This window comes from Capra hircus, chromosome 10 (genome assembly GCF_001704415.2).
Source record: "Capra hircus breed San Clemente chromosome 10, ASM170441v1, whole genome shotgun sequence".
Classification (NCBI taxonomy): domain Eukaryota; kingdom Metazoa; phylum Chordata; class Mammalia; order Artiodactyla; family Bovidae; genus Capra; species Capra hircus.
Genome location: NC_030817.1, coordinates 17778558 through 17802742, shown reverse-complemented (window position 1 = coordinate 17802742; position 24185 = coordinate 17778558). Strand labels below are relative to the sequence as shown.

The following is a 24185-nucleotide window of genomic DNA, read 5'->3' as shown; positions in this document are numbered from 1 at the left end:
ATAGTTTTAAAAGTTCCTCTAGCAAATTTGGTGGTAATTGGTGCTGATGCATGAACTAGCACTTGTGTGTCACTGTGGTGAAGATTTCTGTATGACAGTAGTTTAAGCAGTTTTTACTTATCAGTTATGACTCCCTTTTTTTTACCCTAACTTAAATTTGATAATACATTTTATTGTTACTCCTTTCCGTGTCTTTCCTTAATCATTCTATTCTGAATACTCGTTTTTAGGGATGCACCCATCCTATTTCGTATGTTAATTATCCAGATGCTGATCACAAACAAGGGTATTTATCCATGAGGCTGATTTCTTCCCTTCTAGGTTTATTTTTGCTTCCCAAACGTAAGTGAAATAGGAGGTGACATCCGAGATACAAGTTAACTTTTAGTTCTGAAAGAAAAGGCCAGCTTCCCCTGAAGGAAAATGGGGACCAGGCACAGCCTTGAGTGCTGTATGTCTCTCACATCCTATTCTCTGTGCAGCTGAGCCACTAATGGGCAGTAGTTTGCTTGAAGAGGCTTCAGTAACCAGTAAAAACCTGGTGTCTATGAATTCTCAGCCCAGCCTTGGTGGAGAGTCCTTGAACCTACCAAATACCAATTCTATCCTAGGAGTTGATGATGGTAAGACTTTCAACTCGCCTTTATTTGGGGAAACTGGCTGCAACTAGGGACTAAGGAATGGGGTTGTCTCCGAAATGGAGGTTTTAATTAATTTCATTTCTTGTGAGTAGAAATGGCATGATTACCACTTGTGTTGTCTCTGAAGTGGATAAGTGAATATTTAAGAAAAATTTTTTTTCATTGAAAAGATAATGTAACAAAAGAATTAAAAGTTTTAAGAAGAAAATTATCCATAATCCTAGCATCCTAGCCCAACTATTTCTATCTTTCCTATTGCAGTTATGGAAGAACTTAACTTTTAAAACATTTAAACAGAACATAACCAGGTTTTACAGAGGAGAATTAAAGCAATTTCTCCATACCTTCAAAAGCCATATCTTCTGGAGAAAAGAAAGGGCTCTGTAGGAAACAGTTGCTCCTCTCTGGTATAGAAAGTTCACCCAAGTTACACAGGCCAGGCCCTCTTCTCTGAAAAACTTAACAGGTGAGGTCAGCATGCATTTATTCAGTGCCTACTTGTGTACCTGGCACCATGGGAAAGATAAAAGTAGAAGACAGGGACCTTAAAATCTAGTTGAAAAGTCAAAACTTACATTTGGGAAACAACGCTGAGTGAGTAGAAGGTAGTGTTTTAAGCAAACATTAAGTTATGTTGTATCCTGGAAGAGCAATGTAAACTAGAAAACCCCTCTTAATTTATTTGAGAGCTAAGTGGTTTATGTGTAAGCTGTTTCCAGAAGATCTTCATGGTGATTCTGCTGATAAACATTTAATAAGTCAGATCCTGTGTTTTCCTTACTCATACCCCAGTCAGTTTTGGGTATAAAGACCATATTTGTATAACTTACATATGGAGCATACAAGGCCCAGAATGTGCTTCCACAATAAGCCTCTTCTGTTTCATAAATGATACTAGTGGATAACTGAAGCATGAGGCATAGAAATGGCATGAAGCTCCTTAGCCAGCCTTAAGGAAGATCTCAGAGGAGGAAAGAGACAATGAGTAGGAACCTTGGAGCCAGGTTTAAGCACTTGACCAGCACCTACTGTGCTGTTTCCATTACTGGTGACTGCTTTGCTGGTTGGCTCTGGGTCCCTGATTCATATGCAGTTTAATCCAGTTAATAGTGCTAAAGCCACATTACTCAAAATTCGTGTATTGAGAAATGGTCAGCAGTTACATCAAGATTCTTTACCTTTTCTTCCCATCTCCCTTTTGTAATACTTTCCAAATTCATTGATAATGATAATCAGGCAGGAATTAATTTGGAAGAAACAGGAATGTGGGATTCAGTGTTTTAGGGAAGAGCTTTGAGAGTTCTTCAGGAGGGACTTGCTGATGAAGGTAGGGAAAACCTTTGGATTCACTTTGCACTAAAACCTCGTTCTGCCGTTTCAGAGGTGCTTGCTGAAGGATCCCCACGCCCCCTGTCTTCAGTGCCTGATGTGACCCATCACCTGGTGGCCATGCAGTCAGGGAGGCAGTCGTTCGAGGTTTCTGTCTTAACTGCTGTAAATCCACAGGAGGTAAAGCTGTCTCTTGCCCTTTGTTTCTGTGGAGAGTAAGGTGCGGACTGATTGGGGGTCTACTTCAGAGGATCTGAAAAACATTCTTGTTTCCCTTTCCCGGAGACTTTGACTAGCGTATCTTCCTTTAAGCTAACCTGAGTGTTAGGGTCTCCTGAATTGAGAAATTGGTCATTCACATCTGGGGCGCTCAACTTAGTTTCCTTGATACACATGCCCTAATATATCATTCATTTTGCCAGAGTTGTTTGTCTGGGAGATAACCAGGCTGAACCAACTGAGCATATGGGAATGTGTCCACTTGTTTGTTGAGTAAGAACTATTATCTAAATCAAAGAGGGCTTTTAGGTTGATTCTAAGCACCCCTTATACTCTGTTTGTTTGGTTCTAATCCAGAAAACAAAATGAAAACCAGTCGGGCTTCTAGAATCTTCTGATTGTCCTTTTACTGGCCTTGTGTTGTGGAGGTAGATGACTTCATCATGAGCTTATTTTATATGCACATGCTTTTCCCAAAGCCTTTATATCCTGGCTTTGGCATTAGAGTATCTCTTACTTTTCATTATAACCTTTAGACCACAGTCCACCATTACAGCGTCTATTTGAGTAGTCGTAATTTTTCTGTAATATTTCTGAGGATACCCAAGTTCACAAGGCTCTGAGCATGCTGTTTTTGCCAGAACCCTTCCTTGTGTTTATCATTGTGACCCATTGTTTTATTGTTGCTTATGTTATATTGAAAGCTTTTGTTATTTGTTATCATTGGTTCTTTCCTAAGTCTCCTTCTCCTGGTGACTGCTTTGAAACATGTCTCAAGTGGAGCCTTGCTTTATTTTTTCCTTGCTTCATATATCTGTCTAAAATTTTTTTTATGGAAGTTTTCAAAACTTTCACCGAGTAAGAGATTAGTATAATGAACCCAGGTAGGTATCAACCCATCTTCAACAATTAACTGTCTACTGTTCTTGTCACTCCCCTCCTACTGTTTGCTGTTGATGTTTTTATTTATACTGGAGTATTTTAAATCAGATCACAGACATTTCACCTGTAAATATTTCAGTATATACCTCTAACAGATAAAGTTTTTCATAATTATATCTGTATCATACCCAGTAAAATTAACAACAATTTATTGGTATTTGCTGATATTTAGCCTTTTAAGTTTTTTCTCAGAAATATCTTTTTATGGTTGGTTGGTTTGAATTAGGATTCAAACAAAGCCTATATATTGCATTTGGTTAATAATTATTTTTTTATTTCTAATAGGCCACCCCTCTTTTTTTCAGTATAGCTATCTATTTAAGGAATTGGATTATTTGTCTTGTATAATTTCCCACATTTTTATTTTAGCTGATTGACTCCCTTTGTTGCTTGATACACTTCTCTATCCACAGATATCCTGGAAACTGGTAGTTACATTTAGGGGCTTGATTAGGTTTCTGTTTGTTTTTCCCTTGGCAAGAATATTTTGTTGGTGGTTCTCTTACTTCCTACTAGGTTTCATCAGGAGAGACATGATATTCAGTTGTTCTCTTACAGATCTCAAGATTGACCGGTGGGTTATGTAAAAGCTTTAGCAACCATTACTTATCATGGCCTAGATCTCTTTTTTCATTATAAACAGTGATATCCTGATTCTCTTTTTTCCTTCTGCTTTTATTAACTATGATTCTTCTATAAAAGAAATACTTTCATTAACTATTGGGTTGAATAGTTCAGGAAAATCATTTCCTTCTCTTTGTACTTAGTATAAATTAGTTGACATACAAATCCACAACACTCAGTGTTTTCTTTTTTGAAATGTTTGAAACTTTGGAGCTTTTCTCTCCCATACACTAAATACCTTTTTTAATTGAAGCACTCCATATTACCCCAAATAAATGCCAAATGTATGAAGACTTAATTCATTCAACAGATACTAATATATGTATCTTTAAATATTTCAGTATATACCTCTAACAGATAAATAGTTTTTCATAATTATATTTTTACCATACCCAATAAAATTAACAATTTATTGATATCCTCTGATACTTAGCACAAGGCACCCAGCTGGGTACTAGTTATATAGTAGTAAATACAATCTCTGCCTCAAAGAGTTTATAGTCAGAGTTAGGACCTCTACCTTTTATAACTCCATAGTTATATAAATGATGGCCCTGCAGTTGTGCTGTGTAGAGAGTTTAGAATGGGAAGGGCAACAGGTCAATAACCAGCAGATTTTATTCAGGGTAGTCGTGCTAGTCTTGGGGGAAGTCATGGAATAAATTTTGGAGCTTAAGTTGAGACCTGAGGGATGAATAGCAATCATCTTGATGGAGATGTGGGAGGGATTTGGAAGAAATTGAACAGGTATAAAGGCAGCAGTATGTACAAAGGCAGAAGGTGAGAGGGAGCGTGCCCAGCTATGGAACCACAACGGGTTGAGTGTAATGGACTTGGAATGGAGAGAAAGGTGTGGAATGGAAAAATGAGAGCAGGAAAGACAAACTGGTTCCTCTCTTGGGAGGGTCTTACAGGACATGATTTTATCCTGGGGGCACTGGGGAGACATGTTTTTAAATGGGGTATGACATGGTCAGTTTTGTGTATGCATAAAGTCCAATAATAGTACATTTGTTCTCTTGAACATGGAATTGGCTTCAAAGTGTCCTTGTCTGGGTGATGCTCACTGACAGCCTCAGGCAGACACAATAACACAAACTGCCTTAAAAAAGGAAAACTTGGCCTTCACCCCAGGAGAACACAAGGGCCTAAAATGGAAGCCTCAGACGCTTAATTGTGGATGCCACCAGAGGGACGTGCCATTCTTAGATGCAGCTGAACATCCTGCATGATCATGTGTTCCTCATGGATCCTTCAGTTCAGTTCAGTTCAGTTCAGTTCAGTTGCTCAGTTGTGTCTGACTTTTTGAGACCCCATGAATTGTAGCATGCCAGGCCTCCCTGTCCCTCACCATCTCCCGGAGTTCACTCAGACTCAGGTCCATTGAGTCCATGATGCCATCCAGCCATCTCATCCTAGGTCTTCCCCTTCTCCTGCCCCCAATCTCTCCCAGCATCAGAGACTTTTCCAGTGAGTCAACTCTTTGCATGAGGTGGCCAAAGTACTGGAGTTTCAGCTTTAGCATCATTCCTTCCAAAGAAATCCCAGGGCTGATCTCCTTCAGAATGGACTGGTTGGATCTCCTTGCAGTCCAAGGGACCCTCAGGAGTCTTCTCCAACACCACAGTTCAAACGCATCAATTCTTCGGTGCTCAGCCTTCTTCACAGTCCAACTCTCACATGCATACATGACCACAGGAAAAACCATAGCCTTGACTAGACGGACCTTAGTCGGCCAAGTAATGTCTCTGCTTTTGAATATACTATCTAGGTTGGTCATAACTTTTCTTCCAAGGAGTGTGTATACAAATATAGCTTCTGTCTGAGCCTCACTTATTTTATTTTCCTTTACCCTACCACTGTTATTTTCCTGTCATCAAGGCATTTCCATTGCTTATCCCCTCCTTTTCCTTCTCAAGGTAAGCTTGTCACATTCTCCAGTACCTTTCATTTTTTTTCAAGCTGTCAGCCCCCAAAGGTTCCAGGCTTCATCTTCCTCATCCAGGGTCTAGCTACTAACTGACTTTTCTACCAGTGAATGAGGAGTATTGATTCCTTAGGGATTATTCTCAGATGCCAGAGCAGGAGTAGGCAGGAGCAAACCTTAAAACAACACATAGCCATTCCAAATTGTTTCTTAAAGATCACCATGCATTGTAGATCAGACCTGTAAGAATCTATTGATGGACTTCTAATTGGACCCCTGTAAATATGCTCTAAAAATAAAGAGAACTTATCAAGAATATCAGAGAACAACCAAGTCAAGTATCAGAAATTATCATGGAAAATAGATGAACTACAAATGAACTCTTGCTCAGATGGTTCAGATTGGGCAGTTTTGATTTTCCTTCAGGGTGGCCAGGTCTTCTGAGAATTAGAGGGTTCACTGTGTAGGCCCAGCAGAGACCCAAGGGCTTTTGACCTCTTATGGACTAACGGTCTTCCCAAATGGGGTTCTGTAGCCCCACTGAGTTTACATTCTTGAACTTAAGAACCAGTATAAATGATTGCTAGCTAGCTTTGACTTTATCTTAGAATATTTCCCAATTAAAAAAGGAGGAAAATAGAAATGACCAATTCTTTAACATTTCTCAAAAGTGCCATCGCTAAGTTTGAGTGCAAACATGTGGCTCTTGGTCTAGATTAAATACATACTATTCTTACCATTCTCTACCACATACCATTTTCTACCACACAGCATCAAATCAGATCTGTAGTTTCTTTCTCTAAGTTTTATGCTTTTCTTTAAATTTCTTTCACTTCCATACCATTAAATCCTACTATGTAAATTACCTTCATCTAAATTAAATATATCTCCAGCTCAAATTTTATTTGATTAGATTTTATAACAAGCTCAGTGTTTATCCTGTTTTCACTGTATTATTCCCATCTCATTTTGTTTTCATAATAAAATAGAACCCAGTTTCATCATTTATTATACAAAACCACTTTACAGTAGGAACCCTGGGTTTAGAGTAGAATGTTCACCCCATTGGAGACTCTCAGGCTTGTCTTCCTCATCACAGGAAAGGTATTTTAAGGCCAGGAAATCTCTGATTTTTCATGACTGGGTTGTAGTTTTCATGCAGAACCCCATTCCTTTTATTTCTACTTGAACCTGCAGCCTTTGGTTAACTGACTGTGGTTTAACAGTACCTTGGTTAACTGATTGATATAAGATTTTTGGTTCCACCAGTTCTGATTTGCCTGACTAGTGAGTGTGATTGCACAAATAATTTGGCTTATAGAATATTATTATTATTATCAAGATATCTTACTGCCATAGTGGAAATGATAGCAACAAGTGGTCAAAGTGCTGTCCTAAGGTCAGTGTATAAAATGAGATCTATCAGTCTATGCATGTCTCTTGGAACTAGCTGTCCCTGACTCACCATTGTAGTGTATTCCCCACCCCCAGTTGTAAACCTTTCACTTAGTATGAGTTTTTTCCTATTATTCACTGGTAACTATTCCAGATTTGTTTTTAATCTCTTACAGTTACTAAACCAAGGAGATTTAACTGAAAGACGGACATGAGCCATGGGTGCTGACTCCTGGAAGAGCAGCTTTGTCTGATCCCAGAGTGCATTCAGTGGGAACAGGATGCTTATGGCTCACAATTTGCCAGAACCAAAACAAAAAAGGACCCCACTTTGCCTCTGTTCATCTTTTCTGGCCTAGAAGATGAATGTAGGAGAGCTTCTCTTCAGTTACCATCTGATGCAGACATGGAAGAAAGCAGTGAATATGGGCTGGGTAACTGGACCTACCTCTCTTCCCACTGCACAGTTTTGGGATAGACTTCTCGCAAAAGCGAGTTTGATTACGTGTTGGCTGCGGTTTCTCAGTAAGACTGTTGAGGGGAGGTTTTCCTTTGAAGAGTTTTCATCCCAGACTGAGCTGTCTTTTCACTTGGGTGAACTAAATCCTGCCACCAACCATAAAACTTCACCAAGAAGTTCAGCTTTCAAGATGCCTTGTTGCTTTGGAGAAGGGTGTGATGTCAGTCCTGTTGTGACATTCTCCCTTTAGCAACCTGAGTAAGAGACTCTCCGCCACTGGGCTGCAAAAAAATAAATTACTTGAATCCCTGCTTGGCCCAAGCTGAGGTACTATCTTGCCCTAATCACCTCTACTTGGCCACTTTGCTTTCTTTGTTTATGGAACATACAGTAGCATGTTAAAAGGTTGTTTTGTGTTTTTTTAAGTTAAAAATCATGATTCAGAGCTTCAATTGTTTTTCCTTGAAATAAAACAACTGGTCAGTTCTTTGGCTCCTTGTTTTTTTTTTTAATATAAATTTATTTATTTTAATTGGAGGTTAATTACTTTATAGTATTGGTTTTGCCATACATCAACATGAATCTGCCACAGGTATACACATGTTCCCCATCTTGAACCCCCCTCCCCCTTCCCTCCCCGTACCATCCCTCTGGGTCATCCCAGTGCACCAGCCCCAAGCATCCTGTATCTTGCATCAAACCTGGACTGGCGATTCGTTTCTTATACATGTTTCCATGCCATTCTCCCAAATCATCCCACCCTCTCCCTCTCCCACAGAGTCCAAAAGACTGTTCTCTACATCTGTGTCTCTTTTGCTGTCTCACATACAGGGTTATCGTTGCCATCTTTCTAAATTCCATATATATGCGTTAGTATACTGTATTGGTGTTTTTCTTTCTGGCTTACTTCACTCTATAATAGGCTCCAGGTTCATCCACCTCATTAGAACTGATTCAAATGTATTCTTTTTAATGGCTGAGTAATACTCCATTGTGTATATGTACCACAGCTTTCTTATCCATTCATCTGCTGATGGACATCTAGGTTGCTTCCATGTCCTGGCTGTTGCTGCGATGAATATTGGGGTACACATGTCTCTTTCAATTCTGGTTTCCTTGGTGTATATGACCAGCAGTGGGGGAATCTCCACACTGTTCTCCATAGTGGCTGTACTAGTTTGCATTCTCACCAACAGTGTAAGAGGGTTCCCTTTTTGCCACACCCTCTCCAGCATTTATTGCTTGTAGACTTTTGGATTGCAGCCATTCTGACTGGCGTAAAATGGTACCTCATTGTGGTTTTGATTTGCATTTCTCTGATAATGAGTGCTGGTGAGTATCTTTTCATGTGTTTGTTAGCCATCTGTATGTCTTCTTTGGAGAAATGTCTATTTAGTTCTTTGGCCCATTTTTTGATTGGGTCGTTTATTTTTCTGGAATTGAGCTGCAGGAGTTGCTTGTATATTTTTGAGATTAGTTGGTTGTCAGTTGCTTCATTTGCTATTATTTTCTCCCATTCTGAAGGCTGTCTTTTCACCTTGCTTATAGTTTCCTTTGTTGTGCAGAAGCTTTTAAGTTTAATTAGGTCCCATTTATTTATTTTTGCTTCTATTTCCTGTATTCTGGGAGGTGGGTCATAGAGGATCCTGCTGGGATTTATTTATTTATTTATTTTCCTGCTGTGATTTGTATCACTGATGAACATAGATGCAGAAATCCTTAACAAAATTCTAGTAATCAGAATCCAACAACACATTAAAAAGACCATACACCATGAGCAAGTGGGCTTTATCCCAGGGATACAAGGATTCTTCAGTATCCACAAATCAATCAATGTAATACACCACATTAACAAATTGAAAAATAAAAGCCATATGATTATCTCAATAGATGCAGAGAAAGCCTTTGACAAAATTCAACATCCATTTATGATAAAAACTCTCCAGAAAGCAGGAATAGAAGGAACATACCTCAACATAATAAAAGCTATATATGATAAACCCACAGCAAACATTATCCTAAATGGTGAAAAATTGAAAGCATGTCCCCTAAAGTCAGGAACTTTTTCACCACTACTATTCAACATAGTTTTGGCCATAGCAATCAGAGCAGAAAAAGAAATAAAAGGAATCCAAATTGGAAAAGAAGTAAAACTCTCACTGTTTGCAGATGACATGATCCTCTACATAGAAAACCCTAAAGACCACCAGAAAATTACTAGAGCTAATCAATGAATATAGTAAAGTTGCAGGATATAAAATCAACACACACAAATCCCTTGCATTCCTGTACACCAATAATGAGAAAATAGAGGAATTAAGGAAACAATTCCATTCACCATTGCTACAAAAAGAATAAAATACTTAGGAATATATCTACCTAAAGAAACTAAAGACCTATATATAGAAAACTATAAAACACTGGTGAAAGAAATCAAAAGAGGACACTAATAGATGGAGAAATATACCATGTTCTTGGTTCGGAAGAATCAATATAGTGAAAATGAGTATACTACCCAAAGCAAATTATAGATTCAATGCAATACCTATCAAGTTACCAACGGTATTTTTCACAGAGCTAGAACAAATAATTTCACAATTTGTATGGAGATACAAAAAACCTCAAATAGCCAAAGCAATCTTGAGAAAGAAGAATGGAACTGGAGGAATCAACCTGCCTGACTTCAGGCTCTACTACAGAGCCACCGTCATCAAGACAGTATGGTACTGGCACAAAGACAGAAATATAGATCAATGGAACAAAACAGAAAGCCCAGAGATAAATCCACACACCTGTGGTTACCTTATCTTTGACAAAAGAGGCAAGAATATACAATGGATTAAAGACAATCTCTAACACGTGGTGCCGGGAAAACTGGTCAACCACTTGTAAAAGAATGAAACTAGAACATTTTCTAACACCATACACGAAAATAAACTCAAAATGGATTAAAGATCTAAATGTAAGACCAGAAACTATAAAACTCCTAGAGGAGAACATAGGCAAAAGACTTTCCGATATAAATCACAGCAGGATCCTCTATGGCTCGTTGTTTTAAACAAATTTGTTTTCTTAGAGAGTAGATTGAGAAAATAATTCAGCCTTTCCTTTTAAGATGGGGCACTGATCTACCCTTAGGAGTCCATGCAGGTAAAACTGAGTTCAGAAGTCTTGGAGCACCTAACATGAGCATCTTCATCTCCAACTAGTAGTTATTAGAGTATCACTCCAATATCAAGAGTATCAAGATATTCTTGAATCTTTGCAGAAAGGTAGTTTTAAAAACATGATCAAAGTTCTCCTGTTAGAGCAGGCACTCTTGCTATCATCCTGTCTTTACAGTTACTGAGAGAGAATATCTAATTATTATTGCCGAGAAGAAAAGCATCCAAAGATCACCTATTAGTAGGACATCATGGCTGTCAGAAGAAGTTTCAAATTTATTAAAATGAACCTCATGCTGACACAGTACATACATGCACACAGTGGCACATTCTGAGCAGATACAGCAAAGAATTAACTACTGTTTTAAATAAAGTAATTACAGTGATAGTTCTTAGTTTGTTAATGACATGCATAATTACCCTGAGTTCATACTTCTATTTTTAAAATGCCAATTTTATACTAGAACCTACACTTATTTTTATATTAGAACAATGATCTTCAACCAAGGACATTTTGCCACCCAGGGGACTTTTCGCAATATCTGGAGACATTTTTGGTTGTCAAAACGGGAGAGGGATGCTATTGGCATCTAGTGAGTACAGGCCAGGGGTGCTGCTAAACATTCTACAGTGTATAGCTCCCTCACCTGAAAGTGTCATCTGGCCCAAAATGTCAATAGTGTTGAGACTGAGAAACCCTGTATTTTGGGTTGCAAAGGTGTCATCCCCCATGGGCTAAATCTGATACACAAATGTGAATTGTTTTGCCCACACATTATTTCCAAATAATTTTTTTTGGGGGGGGGGCGCCAGGCCATGCAGCTTGTGGGATCTTAATTCCCTGACCAGGGAATGAACCCACACCTTGGCAGTGAAAGCAGAGTCCTAACTACTGGACCACCAGCGGATTCCCAGTAATTTTTAAATTAGTTGCCAACATGCAAATTTCTTGTTCCTGTTGAAAATGTGGTTTACCTGGCAATTCTAGGCCGATAGTCCAGCAGGACCATATTTTCAAGTCTCTTTTCTATCTCCTGCTGTCTTACAGCTAGCCCATATGACCCATTTGTTTCCTGACCAGGAAGACTTAACACCTTTTTTCTGTACATATGCTTATGTGTGAGGCACAAAGAAAGAAGCATTAATCAGCTCTGATCTCTCCATCTTGAACTTCTCACTTTGATTTAACTTGGATCATTCTCTGTTATCTACTTTTCTTTCCTCCATTGTTCAGAAGTAACCATGACTCAAAATCCAAGTTTTGCCCGCCTTGACTCAGCCCCAAGTTTGCTGCTTGATATTATTCAAAAGCAGTATTGTAAGTATCCTTATTAAGCAAGTGTTCTGAGATTATCTGGTAATTCATAAGACAGCTCCTCCAGTTCTTTTTTGGGACTTGAAAGCTGATCCAGAGATTCTTCTAAATCCTGCTGTGGATTCCTGATGCCAAGTTTTGTAGTTTCATGAGTGCTGCAGAATAAATTAAAGCATTATACAATTTTAAGTTTTAAAGGAACCATCATGTAAGGCATAAGCATGGTTTCAGCATTATTATTATTCTGTATGGGGTAGAAAGGCAAATTTCTAGGGGGAAAACAGATAGGAATTAGGGGAAGGGCTGCTAGGACTTAACAAAATTTGAGAGTAATGGAAATACTGTACTTTTTTCTCTTTGACTTATTAGATGATATCAATGGAGGAGTTGGTGCTAATGAGTTACTTTTTAAAAATGCTAGATTTGAGAAAGCCATGGGGACCATGCTAAAGGGAAAAAGAAAGGCTTTGATCAAGATTTTACAGCTTTTATTGGGCTCTATAAAGGCTTCTGCCTTCACTTGTCAAAGAGTGTAATTTAACATTTAATAGGAAGTAAAAGAGTACATGATTTTTCTTCAAAAGTGAAGGCATTGGACTGAAATTGGAAAAATGATCTGTTTCATATTGAAGGAATCTAGACCTAATATACAATGATTATATTTTATTCACAACTGTACTATGCACCAAATTTAAATATGTTACTTGGAGATCCCTGGTTTAGTATAATGATAGTATAGGATTGTGACCTCAGAATATGAATGAGTGTTCTAAAGCTTCCTCCCAGCGGCACTGCTATAGATGCAGCTTGAGAGCTGCAGGATGACCCCAATCACCTGGGACAATCACCGACTTCCCACTGCTCCTTCCACTGTAGAGCCTGGCTGCCCTGACCCTTGTTCCTCACAAAATCTTCATCCAGCCCAGCCTGCTTCAGGGTGTCTCGATACCGCTGTTCTGCTTCCTTCCTGGCAAGGTCCTGTGGAATAGAAATGAATCTGCTATAGCTGAATTACCAGATTAATTATAATATGCTTTAATACTTCTTTCCCTATCCCACCGCCCCACCGTTAATGCTGTACACAGATTTGCATGAAAATTACTTAGAGGCTCGTTTTCAAGCTTCAAAGTACATAGGAACTACCTGAAGATCGGATTATAATGCAGACACTCATTTGGTAGTTCTCAGATGGGGCCTGCAATTCTGTATTTCTAATACTCTGAGGAGATGCCAGTTGCTGTTTTGGGAACCATACCTTTTCCAGCCAAGGATTCAGATTTTTGGAAGACCAAGTGAGACAACAATGAAAAAGATGGACTAAAAACATATAAGATTCAAAAGCAACCAGACCATCATCAGGAACACTTACATATAACAGACTGAAAATAAGCTGCACTAGTAACATTCTTAACAGGATGGATGGTCTGTACGTAGACCAGAAAAGGGTTATTTTTTGCTTATTTGATAAAGTGATATTTTTCTCAGAGTGGTGAAAGATCTTTTAAGATCTGAGAGTGAGCTTCCTAGGAAAAAGCTAACATAAAGAGCAAAAGTCATTATGAGAAATTTTTACTTAGAAATCTAAGTTGCTAAGTAAATCCAAGACAGTCCAGTGTGTGTATGTGTAATACGCAGGGAGCTGGGGAGGACTGGACCCAGGAAATGCCTCAGAAATGCACTGATAATGCCCAGCATTTGGAACCAGGTCATTACAGAATGCCAACTTTTGTTTGAAACTCTGGAGAGGAGAGAGATCTGCAGGGCCTGATGCATCTCAAAGCTGTCTGGGATGGTAGCCTTTCTAAGGCTCTTCAAGTAACCCCAGAGCTTCCTTAGGGAAATCTCAACTGAGTCCAACTTCCCTAAAAGTCTAGAGAACATCTTAAAGAGAATCTTGCAGTCAGAAAGCCACGTAACCTGGAAGAGGCCTTGTGGGGTACTTGCAAGCATCCCAACCCCTGAGGACCTATAAATGTGCCACAGCTCTAGAGGCTGGGGATGCCCAGGGCATCAGCACTACAGGAGGAGAGGTGACATTAGCAAGTTACAGAGTGCCAGACTAATTGCATGTCTAGGATCTAATCTCCATTCTGATTCAAACTGTAAACTATAGTGAAAACCCCAGGAAGAGAAATATCCCTTTATAGATGCCTTTGGAATCCAGTCTTGGATGAAATCAGTCAAACAGTGTTCACCAATGCACTACTTACTTTGGGAAAGATAGTAGTAATAAAATTAGCCAAATTTAGAATCTTTCCGAGCCTAAAGGAAGTGTTTAATACCCAGATATTAAACTGTTTCATAATTTCTAAGAGCTGTCTCATCCAAGACAGAAAATAAATGATACTTTAGATTTACCTTGGGAACCTGTTCGAAGAGATATGGCCGCCTTTGTATTCTTTTCTTCATTTCCTCCAGTTCTTTCTTATACTCTTTTGCTCTTTTACGGTCATTGTTCCTGAAATTAACAAGACTTTTAGAGTGAATTCCAGGTTTTTCCAACCTGGAATACCTTTCATTCCAGTTAAATGGAATAACTCCCATAGACATTGGAAATTCCTAAATGTGCCTAGCAAAATTCTTGACTATGATTACAGGAGCCTACTGTAATAACCCCATTTTCAAGGCAAATGGCTCCCAAGATAGTTATCTCTTTGACACATGGAGGACACTGACCGATTCTCTTTCAGCTTTGCTCTGAACACCTCCTCCAGGCTTTTATGGGGATCCATGGCTTTGGCACGCAAGGTGACAGATTTAGATATCGCCTGACACTTCTTTTTGTGCATCTCCAACCACTGAGTACTTTCATCGGCTTTTTCCTTTTTCTCAAGTGAACATCTAAAGGGAAGAGGCAAGGAAGAAATACAGATGACCAACCTGGGTATAATTTAAAGCAATCTTAGTAACCTCTCTGGAAAGTCAGTTGTTTTTTTCTATGAACAGGTGACTAATTTACCACACTGGGATTTCAGAAAGAATAAGATTCTGTGGTTAAATGCACTGGCAGACGAAGCCTTTCCAGCACCATGAACAGTGAGTTTCTACCCTAGAAGTTCATCAGTTGAACTGGAAAACATGAGATAAAATACTCTTACACTCAGGCTTCCTGCTATCTGGAAACAGTAATACTAATAACCACCATTTGCTGAGCTGCCTACACCGACCCAAGTACAAACAGGCACCAATAAGTACTTTATAGCCATTAGCTTTTGTAATCCTAACAGCTGCCATCTGAGGTAAGGACAGTAAGTCTCCCTGTTCATAGGCAACCAGATTGGGCCTCGAGGGTAAGCTACTTGCTCAATGCTACCCAGCATGCAAGTGAAAGCCAAGGTTAGAACCAGGATATCTGACTCCCAAGCCTCTGCCCTCGACAACTGTGCTGTAAATGGTAGATTGGAAGGTGCCTGAATTCATGGTCCTTTGGAAATACATATCTGCGTTTCCACAGAGACCTGGAAATGGGTCTTCTTCAATGCACAGACAATTTGGGGTCAACTTGCAGCATTTAGTTTGTGTAAATATCATTCTACAAGGTACTATAGAGAATTCTACCAAAAAAGTCAAGACTCTTGCAGTTGGATGTTTATATTCAAATGGACATACTAGGAAGGAGGGTGGGAAAGTTTAATCTGCTAATATGTCAAACTCCCTATTGCCAGAACGCAGACGTGGACATCCTCTGCAGGTGGGCCACCCTCTGGTTCATGAGATCTATCGTAGTGAGACCTCAGAATATTGATGCACTGAGCCTTGATTTAGCAGCTCTGACTGAAATTTGAGGAAGAAGGAAGTATCCTTTAGATTCTAAATACATTTCTAAAATCCCTGTTGTGGATCTTCAGCAGCCACGGAGATTCTGTGCACTCCTGTGAGCCCCACAGGAGGGCACTGAGATGCCAGTCCTCCCAGGGCTAAGCCACCTGTTACACTGTGACCGCACCTGCTGTCTTCAACTCAGAGGCCTGCTGGAGGAACTCATGCTGGGGGCACTGGCTGGATGAGACCACCACCAGGACAGTCAGGTCAGTTAAAGAGTTAAAAATGAGGAGGCTCCTGTTTCCCAATTGACTTAAAATAGTTCCCCAAGATGAGTCAGAAAATCTCAAATCTCTGCCATGGATATCTCATCTTTATGGCAGGGTTACACACACAGGTTCAGGCTTCTCTGAATTCCTGTTCCTATAGCTTCCTCTCACCAATGGATCTCCATCTGTTTGGAAACTTCTTTCTTTCCAGCCTTTGTCTGGCTGACTCCTCATTCTTCAGGTTTCACCTTAGACATCTATTACAAGAGACCCAGGCTGCCCAGTGCCCCTACAGTTCCCCATATTCCCCCATCATTATACTACTCACAAGATATAATAGTTGCTTCTTTGCTTTTCTGTATTTCAGACTAGATATTAAACTATAGGTTCCATAAGATATCTTCAACTTTAACACTGTGCCCAGCACAAAGTCACTCCCCCAAGGATACTAGCTGAGTGATGGCTCAGCATTCTACAGCACTCAGTGTGTGAGGGTCACATGAATTCCTGTCTTGATCAGAGGCTCCCCTTCCACCACTTTCTCGGTCTCTCTGATAACAGGAGAGGAGGCTTGGCAGATGGGTGAGTTCCAGCATTTGGGACAAGATCCGAGCACCATGAGCCTTGTGCATTCTGACCACTCACCGGACCGCAGATTCCCGCTTCCTGGTGGCGTCTGTGATATGTATGGGGAGCGTGTTGGCAGAGAGGGAAGCAAGCCCATTCAGAGAACGACTCCTCGACAGGTGTGTGGCGGGTGGCTGTGGAGATTCCTAGAAGAAACAAAGGCTGATGTTAGTGGGACAGCATGTGCAATTAGTTTCTGTCTTCACAGGGATTCAACTGTGGTGAAGTACTAGTCAGAGTCTTCATTTCTCTCTTGGGATTAAAACAAGGGTAATGAGATCTAAGGGCCAAGACTTGGATATCAATCCCAAAGTTTTTAATTAGAGGAGAAGAGTTCTTTGGAATTGGTACTGGGACATGGCTAATGGATCCCAACTCCCTGGCTTCCAGACTTGCTTGGACTTCTTTCTGCAAAGTCCCTCTACCAAGAAGAAAGGATGGGAAGTATTCCTGTGGTCATAAATGTTTAGGATCTGAGAATCTGCTTACAGCTGAGCCAGTGTCTTTTTTTTTTTTAAGATAGAAAAATGTTGAGAGAAGTGCCTTCCATTGAGACTTGGCCCCTCCTGTGTTTTGGGCCTCAGCCCTGGCCCTCCTGCCTGAGCTCTCACCTTTCTCCCTTCAGAGGTGGCAACATCACAGGGTCTCCGAGTGTGACACAGGCTGGCGGTTCTCAGCAAGAAGGGCTTGTTGCGCGTTGCCTCCCGGGTGTCTCTTCTCTTGGCAGCTTGCTTCTGGAAGGCCTTGTAAAGTTCTTCGTAATCAGGGACAGCAGGATTCACCCGAGGCTGGAATCCAAAATCAGTGTGCAGAAACCCAAGCTTTTCCTCCCGGGTCCGTGTGGCTGTTCGAGGCTGTGGGTCAGCCTGGCTACTGGAGGGGGCAATGGGGGAGGAGGCCTTCTGGAGCGTGTCTAGGGCTCTCATGTGAATGCGAATTTTCCTAAGGAGCTCAGCTTCTGTGGAAGAGAAGTCAGGGTGGCAGTGGGTGAGAAGGGACCAAGCTTCATACCAAAAGGTTTGGAGAGCTTTCCCTCTTAAATACTTGCAATGATGGAGTGTAACGAGGCTGGAACCCGTGATTAACTTTCCAGGAATTTTGCAAGCCAGTTGGCACCATGTGGAAAGCTTGAAGTTGGCCAGGATAGTATTTATTCCATGAAAATGGCAAACACTATAACCTCCTTTTTTTTCTTTTTTTTCTAGAGAGTGCCCTAATGAATGTTGACTAGGACACTATTGCTCTGTGCCAATCAGGCTGCAGAAGCAGCTACCATTTACACTTACTGAGCACTTTCTATAGCGCCTTCTTCAAGAGATGAAGCGGGAGGGATGGGCCAGACCCCGGCTCCTCTCCCAGGTCTCCCTTCTCGGGCAGAGGCCCCACTGTCCACTCAACTGCCCAAGCCCACATCACTCTTGCTGCCTCCTGTCTCATTTCAATCAGTCACAGGTTCTTGCCATCTCCTCCTCTTTAACCTCTCTCTGGGCCAGCCTCTTTTCATCCTCTCTGCTTCATAATTTCTCGGGTCACTGAAATAGATCTGTAGATCACAATCCCTCTGGGCTCGCCCATCCCTCTTTATTATCCCCAGAGCAGAGTGAGCTTTCTGAACTGCGTATCTGACCCCGAGCCACCCTAAAACCCCTCAGTGGGGACTTCCCCGATGGCTAAGACTCCACGCTCCCAATGCAGGAGGCCCAGGTTCAATCCAGATAACAGATCTAGGTCGCAGAACTAGATCCCACATGCCACAATGAAGATCCTGCACAGCCAAATAAATAAATAAAATCTGGAAGACAAAACAAAACCCAACCCCTTCAGTGTCTCCCTGCTGCTGCCCTTGAGATGAAGGCCAAACTCCCTCCCGTGCCCTGCAAGGGCCCAGGCCCAGCTTGTGCCTGTCTGTCCCACCCTTCTCTCCTTTCTCTTTCCCCTCTACCTTTCCATGCCTCAAATGCGCTCAGCTTTCTTACCTTCAATGTACTGTCTCTTCCTGATACACTCTTCATTCCTTTTCTTCTACTTCCTCACGGCTCCTCCTTTAGGGTCAGCCCCCACGCTCACTTTTCTCTGGGGACCTTCCCTCACTGTTCCCACGCCTCACCACACTCTAAGTCAGGTCCCTCTGTTACATGTTCCACAGGCTCCCCCAGGCTTCCCCCTTTATCCCCTGCAAGTGACTTGTCACATTTGTAATGATTTGTCTGCCTCCCTCCCTTGTCCACAAACTCCACATCTGTTTCTTCACCCCTAGGGTCTGGCATGTGTTACTGAATGAGTGAATAAAGCCAGAGTCGAGAAGCTTCGCTTCTTGAAATAAGTACCTCACAGGAGGTGGGAGGGGGCCTTCCCTTGGGGGCAGCTGGCCTAGGCTGGTCCCCAGACATCTCAGCGGCTCTCTTCTCCGGCGCCTGTGCTGCCACAGAGGTTTTGGCATCCACTCACTGAGACAGACGAGGTCATCGGGATGAACCTGGGGTCTCCCACCCTTCTGCCAACCAGGTGCCCCCACTGTACCAGCCATCACAACCCCACCCATGGCCTGGGCCTGCACTGCGGGGCCACCCCCAAACAGCCCATCTCCATAGCCAGGCTGACCCCTGAGCCCGACTCTCCCCCACAGCACCCGCTCAGCACCTCCGGGCGGGAGGTTAAAGATGTTTTTACCCTGGAGTTTGTCCCCGAGGGCTGGCTCCAGAACGGACTTGGGGATCTTCCTGGTGGCCTTTTGCTTGGGGACTTTGGCTGTAGTGGCGGTGGCGGCCAGGTCCCTCTGCAGAGTAGCTTGCTTTCTCTGCTCCTCCTTCTCCAGGAAGCTGAAGGGCTTCAAGGAAGAGAGGAGCAGCTCCTTCCTCTTCTGGATCCCTGCCCGCCTGCGCGCCTCATTGTGCTCCATGACCTCCTGGTAGAGGGGCAGGTAGACGTGGGCGGGCACGGGCTGGGCCCGGAACTGCCGGTGGCACTCGGCCTCCTCCCGGCCCTGCTTCTCGGCCTGCTGCCTCTCGGGCTCAAAGGAGGCAGGGGAGGCCAGCCACTGTGCCTTCTTCCTGGCCTCGCGCAGCGTCATGCGGAATGGTTGAGGGACGGTGATGGACGACACCCAGGAGCTGATGCTTCTGTGCTGGGAGGGAGGCCTGGAGCTGGACGGTGGCTGTGGCTGAGCCTTGGGAGTATGGGAGGGCAGGGTGCCCCAGGAGCTGCAGCGCCTCATGGAGCCACACCTGGGGGACAGAGCAGCTGTGTGCGTGGAGGATGGGACGGCCAGGATGCCCGGCTCCTCCAAGATCCTCCGCCTCCCCCCCCCTCCACTTCCAGCAGGTCACACCTAGTTTCTCAGCCTCACGTCACAGCCCCACAGGCCTCTGGTTTGGTGGCTGGTGGTTTTAGTCGCTAAGTCATGTCCGACTCTTGCGACCCCATGGACTGTAGCCCGCCAGGCTCCTCTGTCCATGGGATTCTCCAGGCAAGAATACTGGAGTGGGCTGCCATTTCCTTCACCAGGGGATCTTCCCGACCCAGGAATTGAACCCAGGTCTCCTGCATTGTAGGCAGATGACTTACTGACTGCCTCTAGGCCTGCGCTTTTCTCAACCCAGCCTCTCTCCTTCCCACAGGCCAACCCGGCAGCCCTAGGAAGGAAGTCTCTTCTTAGAATTGATACTAAGAGTTTTCCAATTTGCACTCTAATCTTTTCATTTGGTAGAGAGAAGAGGGCAGTGATTAGGAGGAGGACTTTAGAGTCAGGCCCAGGTTCAAAACTTGCTTCAAACAATTACCAGCTGTGTGGCCTCCAGCAAGGTTCTCCTGGAACCTCAATTTCCTCAACTGCAGAATAGCAAAAATGATATCTGCTTACAGCATTATTGGGGGAGAAAAGAAATACTACGAGAGATTAAGTATAGTGGCATAGAGCAGGGCTTGGCAAGGTAAATGGACCTTGGTGCCATTCTCAGGGAGACAGCATATTTGGGAAAGGCATCTCTTTAATTGATCCCAAAGTTTCAGTTGACTAAGGGTTACCCAGTGTGATTAAGGACTGGGTAGGAATCAGAACACGTTTGGCTGATGCTGAGCTGGAGCATGGGTAAGTGGCACTTGCAGAAGGAGGTCTTTGTTTTACTGAGGAGGAAGATGAGGCCTAGAGTCACAACGTGGCTTGGCCAGAGCTGTGCACTGCCTTACCTCGCAGATGAGGGGTACTGCACCTGTGGCTTCTCACTGCCTTTGTCTTGGAAGAAACGCTCCAGGTCCTCATCCTCTTCAGAGAGGCTCTCATTACTGTCTGGGTCAGACGGGTAAAGGGATTCCAACAGGCACCACCTGTCTTTCTGCCTCAGTGCCTGCAGAGTCTCGAAAAAACTCCCAGTTGAGTCAGAAGTAGAGTCTGTCTCCTCCTCTGGACTGAGGAACTCACTGAGTTTGTCAGCCCTGGGCAAAACCAGCCCATCCTCCTGCAGCTCGTTGTCTGCGTCTGTGTCTGAGGAGGATTTGGGGAAAAATATCTAAAACAAAATAGAACAGACTGTGGGTCAAACTATGATTTCAACACGTAACTATTAATTTCATGTTAAATAAATCTATATATTAGGGACTGGGGTAGGGGACCAAGGAAAATGTGTTACTTGCTTTAAAGAAATTTCATGTCTCAGGATATAGGCTGTGATTGGTTGGAGGACAGGAAAGGGAATCAGAGCTGAGTTGGTTCATGCAGTGCGGTGAGCATTTGTGGAGTACCTCCCTTCACCATGCAACCCTGCGCTCTAGGAATCCGACCTGTGACCTTGGTCACACTCTGGGACCCGCCCTTTGGGGGTTTTACCTATTAGTTGCCAATCTCCCTTTCAGGCTTCCCCTGTCTACACCTCTGCTTTTCTCATATGCTAGCTAATTCCCACCCTCTTACTAGGAATGAGTAATTAACAGGAGAGACAGTGTGGTTTAGCTGAAAGAGTCCTAGAAAGTGGGAAATCTAACTGGGTTTAAACACTCCTTTCATTCAGAAAATATTTACTGATGTCTAATGTGCAATGCTGGGAAAGATTGAAGGCGGTAGGAGAAGGGGACGACAGAGGATGAGATGGTTGGATGGCATCACCGACGTGATGGACATGAGTTTGAGTAGGCTCTGGGAGTTGGTGATGGACAGGGAAGCCTGGCATGCTGCAGTCCATGGGGTCACAAAGAGTCGGACACGACTGAGCGGCTGAACTGAATGTGCATTGGGCATTGGGTTGAGAACAAGACAAACAAGGTCCCTACTTATGAAGCTTACATCCTAGTGAAGGGAGAAAGACAATGTAAGATGGTAATAATTCAATAAAAGCCACAAAACTGTGATAGACTGATGGAATGGCTATGGGAAGCTTCTCTGTTGATAAAAGTCCATCAGATAAAGACCACTAGGAATGTACCTGTAATCAGAACTAGGTTTATTAACTTGTTACAGAATACCTTCTAAAGGGGCTTCCCAGGTGGCACTAGTGGGAAAGAATCAGCCTGCCAGTGCTGGAGACGTAAGAGACGTGGGTTTGATCCCTGGGTGGGGAAGATCCCATGGAGGAGGGCATGGCAACCCACTCCAGTATTCTTGCCTGGAGAATGCCATGTACAGAGCAGCCTGGTGACCTATAGTCCATAGCATTGTAAAGAGTTGGACATGACTGAAGTGGTTTAGCACACACTTTGGGAAATTAGGAAACTTGGTTGGGGTGGGGGTTGAGGGCTTTTTCTAGGGTTGGTTTGTCCTGAATGATTCTGAGGAGGATTAGGGGAAGCAGGGATCAACTCTGGATGGATGCTATCATGAAGAGGGCAGTTTAGTAAGTGGGTGAATGAGCCATTTTTATTCAAAAGGTGGCAAGAACAAAGTAGGGCTGGGTAAGCAGTTGGTAAGTAAGCATAATCATTTAGAAGTATGTGGTACTAGTTGTTTTGCAGGTACAACGTGGCCCTGTGAGAAATACTGATTTCTGCTGATCTTGCTGCTGGCCTCATCTGGGTTTATTACAGTCTGAGTTGTACTTTCTCAGTCCTGGGATGATTTTCACTTTCTCACTGTGGAGGACTTTCAGGTTGACACCTCATCAGTGAGAAAAATGTCAGACTTGCCAAGATGTGGGGAAAGAGGGTTTGGGGTTCAAAAAAAAAAAAGAACAAGTGCAAAGGCCTTGAGGCAAGGACCTGAGGCTGGAACAAATGACTCTTGGAGAAATTGAAAGAGGGTCAATGTGGTTGGAGGACAGTACTAGAGAAATCCTTAGAGAGGCAGGCTGGGGCCATGAGGGGACGGCACAGGTTGACTGGCTGCAGTTGGGGGAAGGGCTGTTTCTGGTCTCCAAGTGGACACCTGGTAACGGCTGAACTGGGTGCTCAAAGATCTGGCTCTCATACTGGAAAAGAACACTGGATTTTGAGTCAAAGGTATGTGTGCCCTAGTCCTCATTTTGCTACTGAAAAGCATTTAACTTTAGGAAAATTCTTTTCTAAAAAATGACTTTATTGATATAATTCATACATATCATACAATTCATACAACTCAGTGTACAATTCAGTGGGTTTCAGTATGTTCAGTTGTGCAACCATCACCACAGTCAATTTTTAATCAACTCTCAAAACACCTCATTCCATTTAGCAGTCACTTCCTATTTTCCCTAACCCATCCCCACTCCTCAAGCCCTGAGACCACCAATTTACTTTCTGTCTCTGAATTTGGAGGGCTTCCCTGAAAGCTCAGTTGGTAAAAAATCCGCCTGCAATGCAGGAGACCCCGGTTCAATTCCTGGGTTGGGAAGATCCCCTGGAGGACGGATAGGCTACCCATTCCAGTATTCTGGCCTGGAGAATTCCATGGACTGTAAAGTCCATGGGGTCGTAAAGAGTCGGACACGACCGAACTACTTTCACTTCACTTCACTTCTGAATTTGGGGGCAAATTTCTTAATCTCTCTGTGCCTGTTTTCTCTTCTATAATACAAAATGGAGACAACAATCCTGGAGGTGGTTGAAACGATAAGCGAAAACAGGGTCACTGCTACGATTCTATGAAGAGCCTGACGCAAGGCGCAAGAGGTTCAAGTCCCGGAGTTTAGAGCCCGCCTTCGCGTCTGCAAACAGTGCGGGCTAGAATCCCACGCCCGGGTCGTCTGTCTCCAAGGCAACGTTTCAAACAGTTCCTCTCTCAGGGTTTCCTTTCCGGGGTGCAAACCTGATCCCTCTCCTTCTTTTTCTCTCCTCACCTGATGGCTCCACTGAGCGCCGCCGGAGGCTCCTGCAGACCTCCCCACGGTCATCTCCTCAGCCGGGTAGAGAGACAAACGGCAGTGACAGCCGCGGTGACAGCGGCGGTGAAGGCGCAAGCAAGGCGGATCAGGTTCCGCCCCTTTCCAGCGTAGGCCTCTGATTGGCTCCCAGGAGGATACTCGACCCATTCCCCTCCCCACGCAGCCTCTCTTCTATCCCGCCCAGTCAGGGAGGCCTCGCTTTCTGATTGGTCCATTCTCTTCGTAATT

At 43.1% G+C, this 24185-nt stretch overlaps 2 protein-coding genes across 6 annotated transcripts in view; one reads left to right on the top strand and one right to left on the bottom strand.

The window, feature by feature from the left end:
- ZNF410 (zinc finger protein 410) overlaps nt 1-8024 on the top strand; it is a 43002-nt gene extending 34978 nt beyond the window's left edge. For 3 of the 5 annotated variants that reach the window (XM_018053984.1, XM_018053983.1, XM_005686060.3), the window contains exons 10-12: nt 483-623; nt 2023-2150; nt 7254-8024. In XM_018053984.1, the coding sequence (XP_017909473.1) occupies nt 483-623; nt 2023-2150; nt 7254-7292 (308 nt within the window). In that variant the 3' untranslated portion in view covers nt 7293-8024. The remainder of the gene's footprint in view (nt 1-482; nt 624-2022; nt 2151-7253) is intronic. The other 2 variants (XM_018053986.1, XM_018053985.1) reach the window with 1 other exon arrangement.
- Nucleotides 10954-24104, bottom strand: FAM161B (family with sequence similarity 161 member B). Its single transcript, XM_005686065.3, has 9 exons — nt 23913-24104; nt 20860-21179; nt 19345-19898; nt 17286-17632; nt 16693-16820; nt 14693-14857; nt 14375-14474; nt 12852-12994; nt 10954-12171 (listed from the first exon to the last, which is right to left on the bottom strand). The coding sequence occupies exons 1-9, from the start codon at nt 24102-24104 to the stop codon at nt 12033-12035; spliced, it is 2088 nt and encodes a 695-aa protein (XP_005686122.2). The 3' UTR covers nt 10954-12032.

Coding starts and splice junctions, on each gene's coding strand:
- FAM161B (XM_005686065.3), bottom strand. CDS start 24,104: ATGGGTCGAGTATCCTCCTGGGAGCCAATCAGAGGCCTACGCTGGAAA. Junction 21,180..23,912: donor GCGCTCAGTGGAGCCATCAG/GTGAGGAGAGAA, acceptor ATTTTGTTTTAG/ATATTTTTCCCCAAATCCTC. Junction 12,172..12,851: donor GAAGTCGGTGATTGTCCCAG/GTGATTGGGGTC, acceptor TTTATTCTGCAG/CACTCATGAAACTACAAAAC.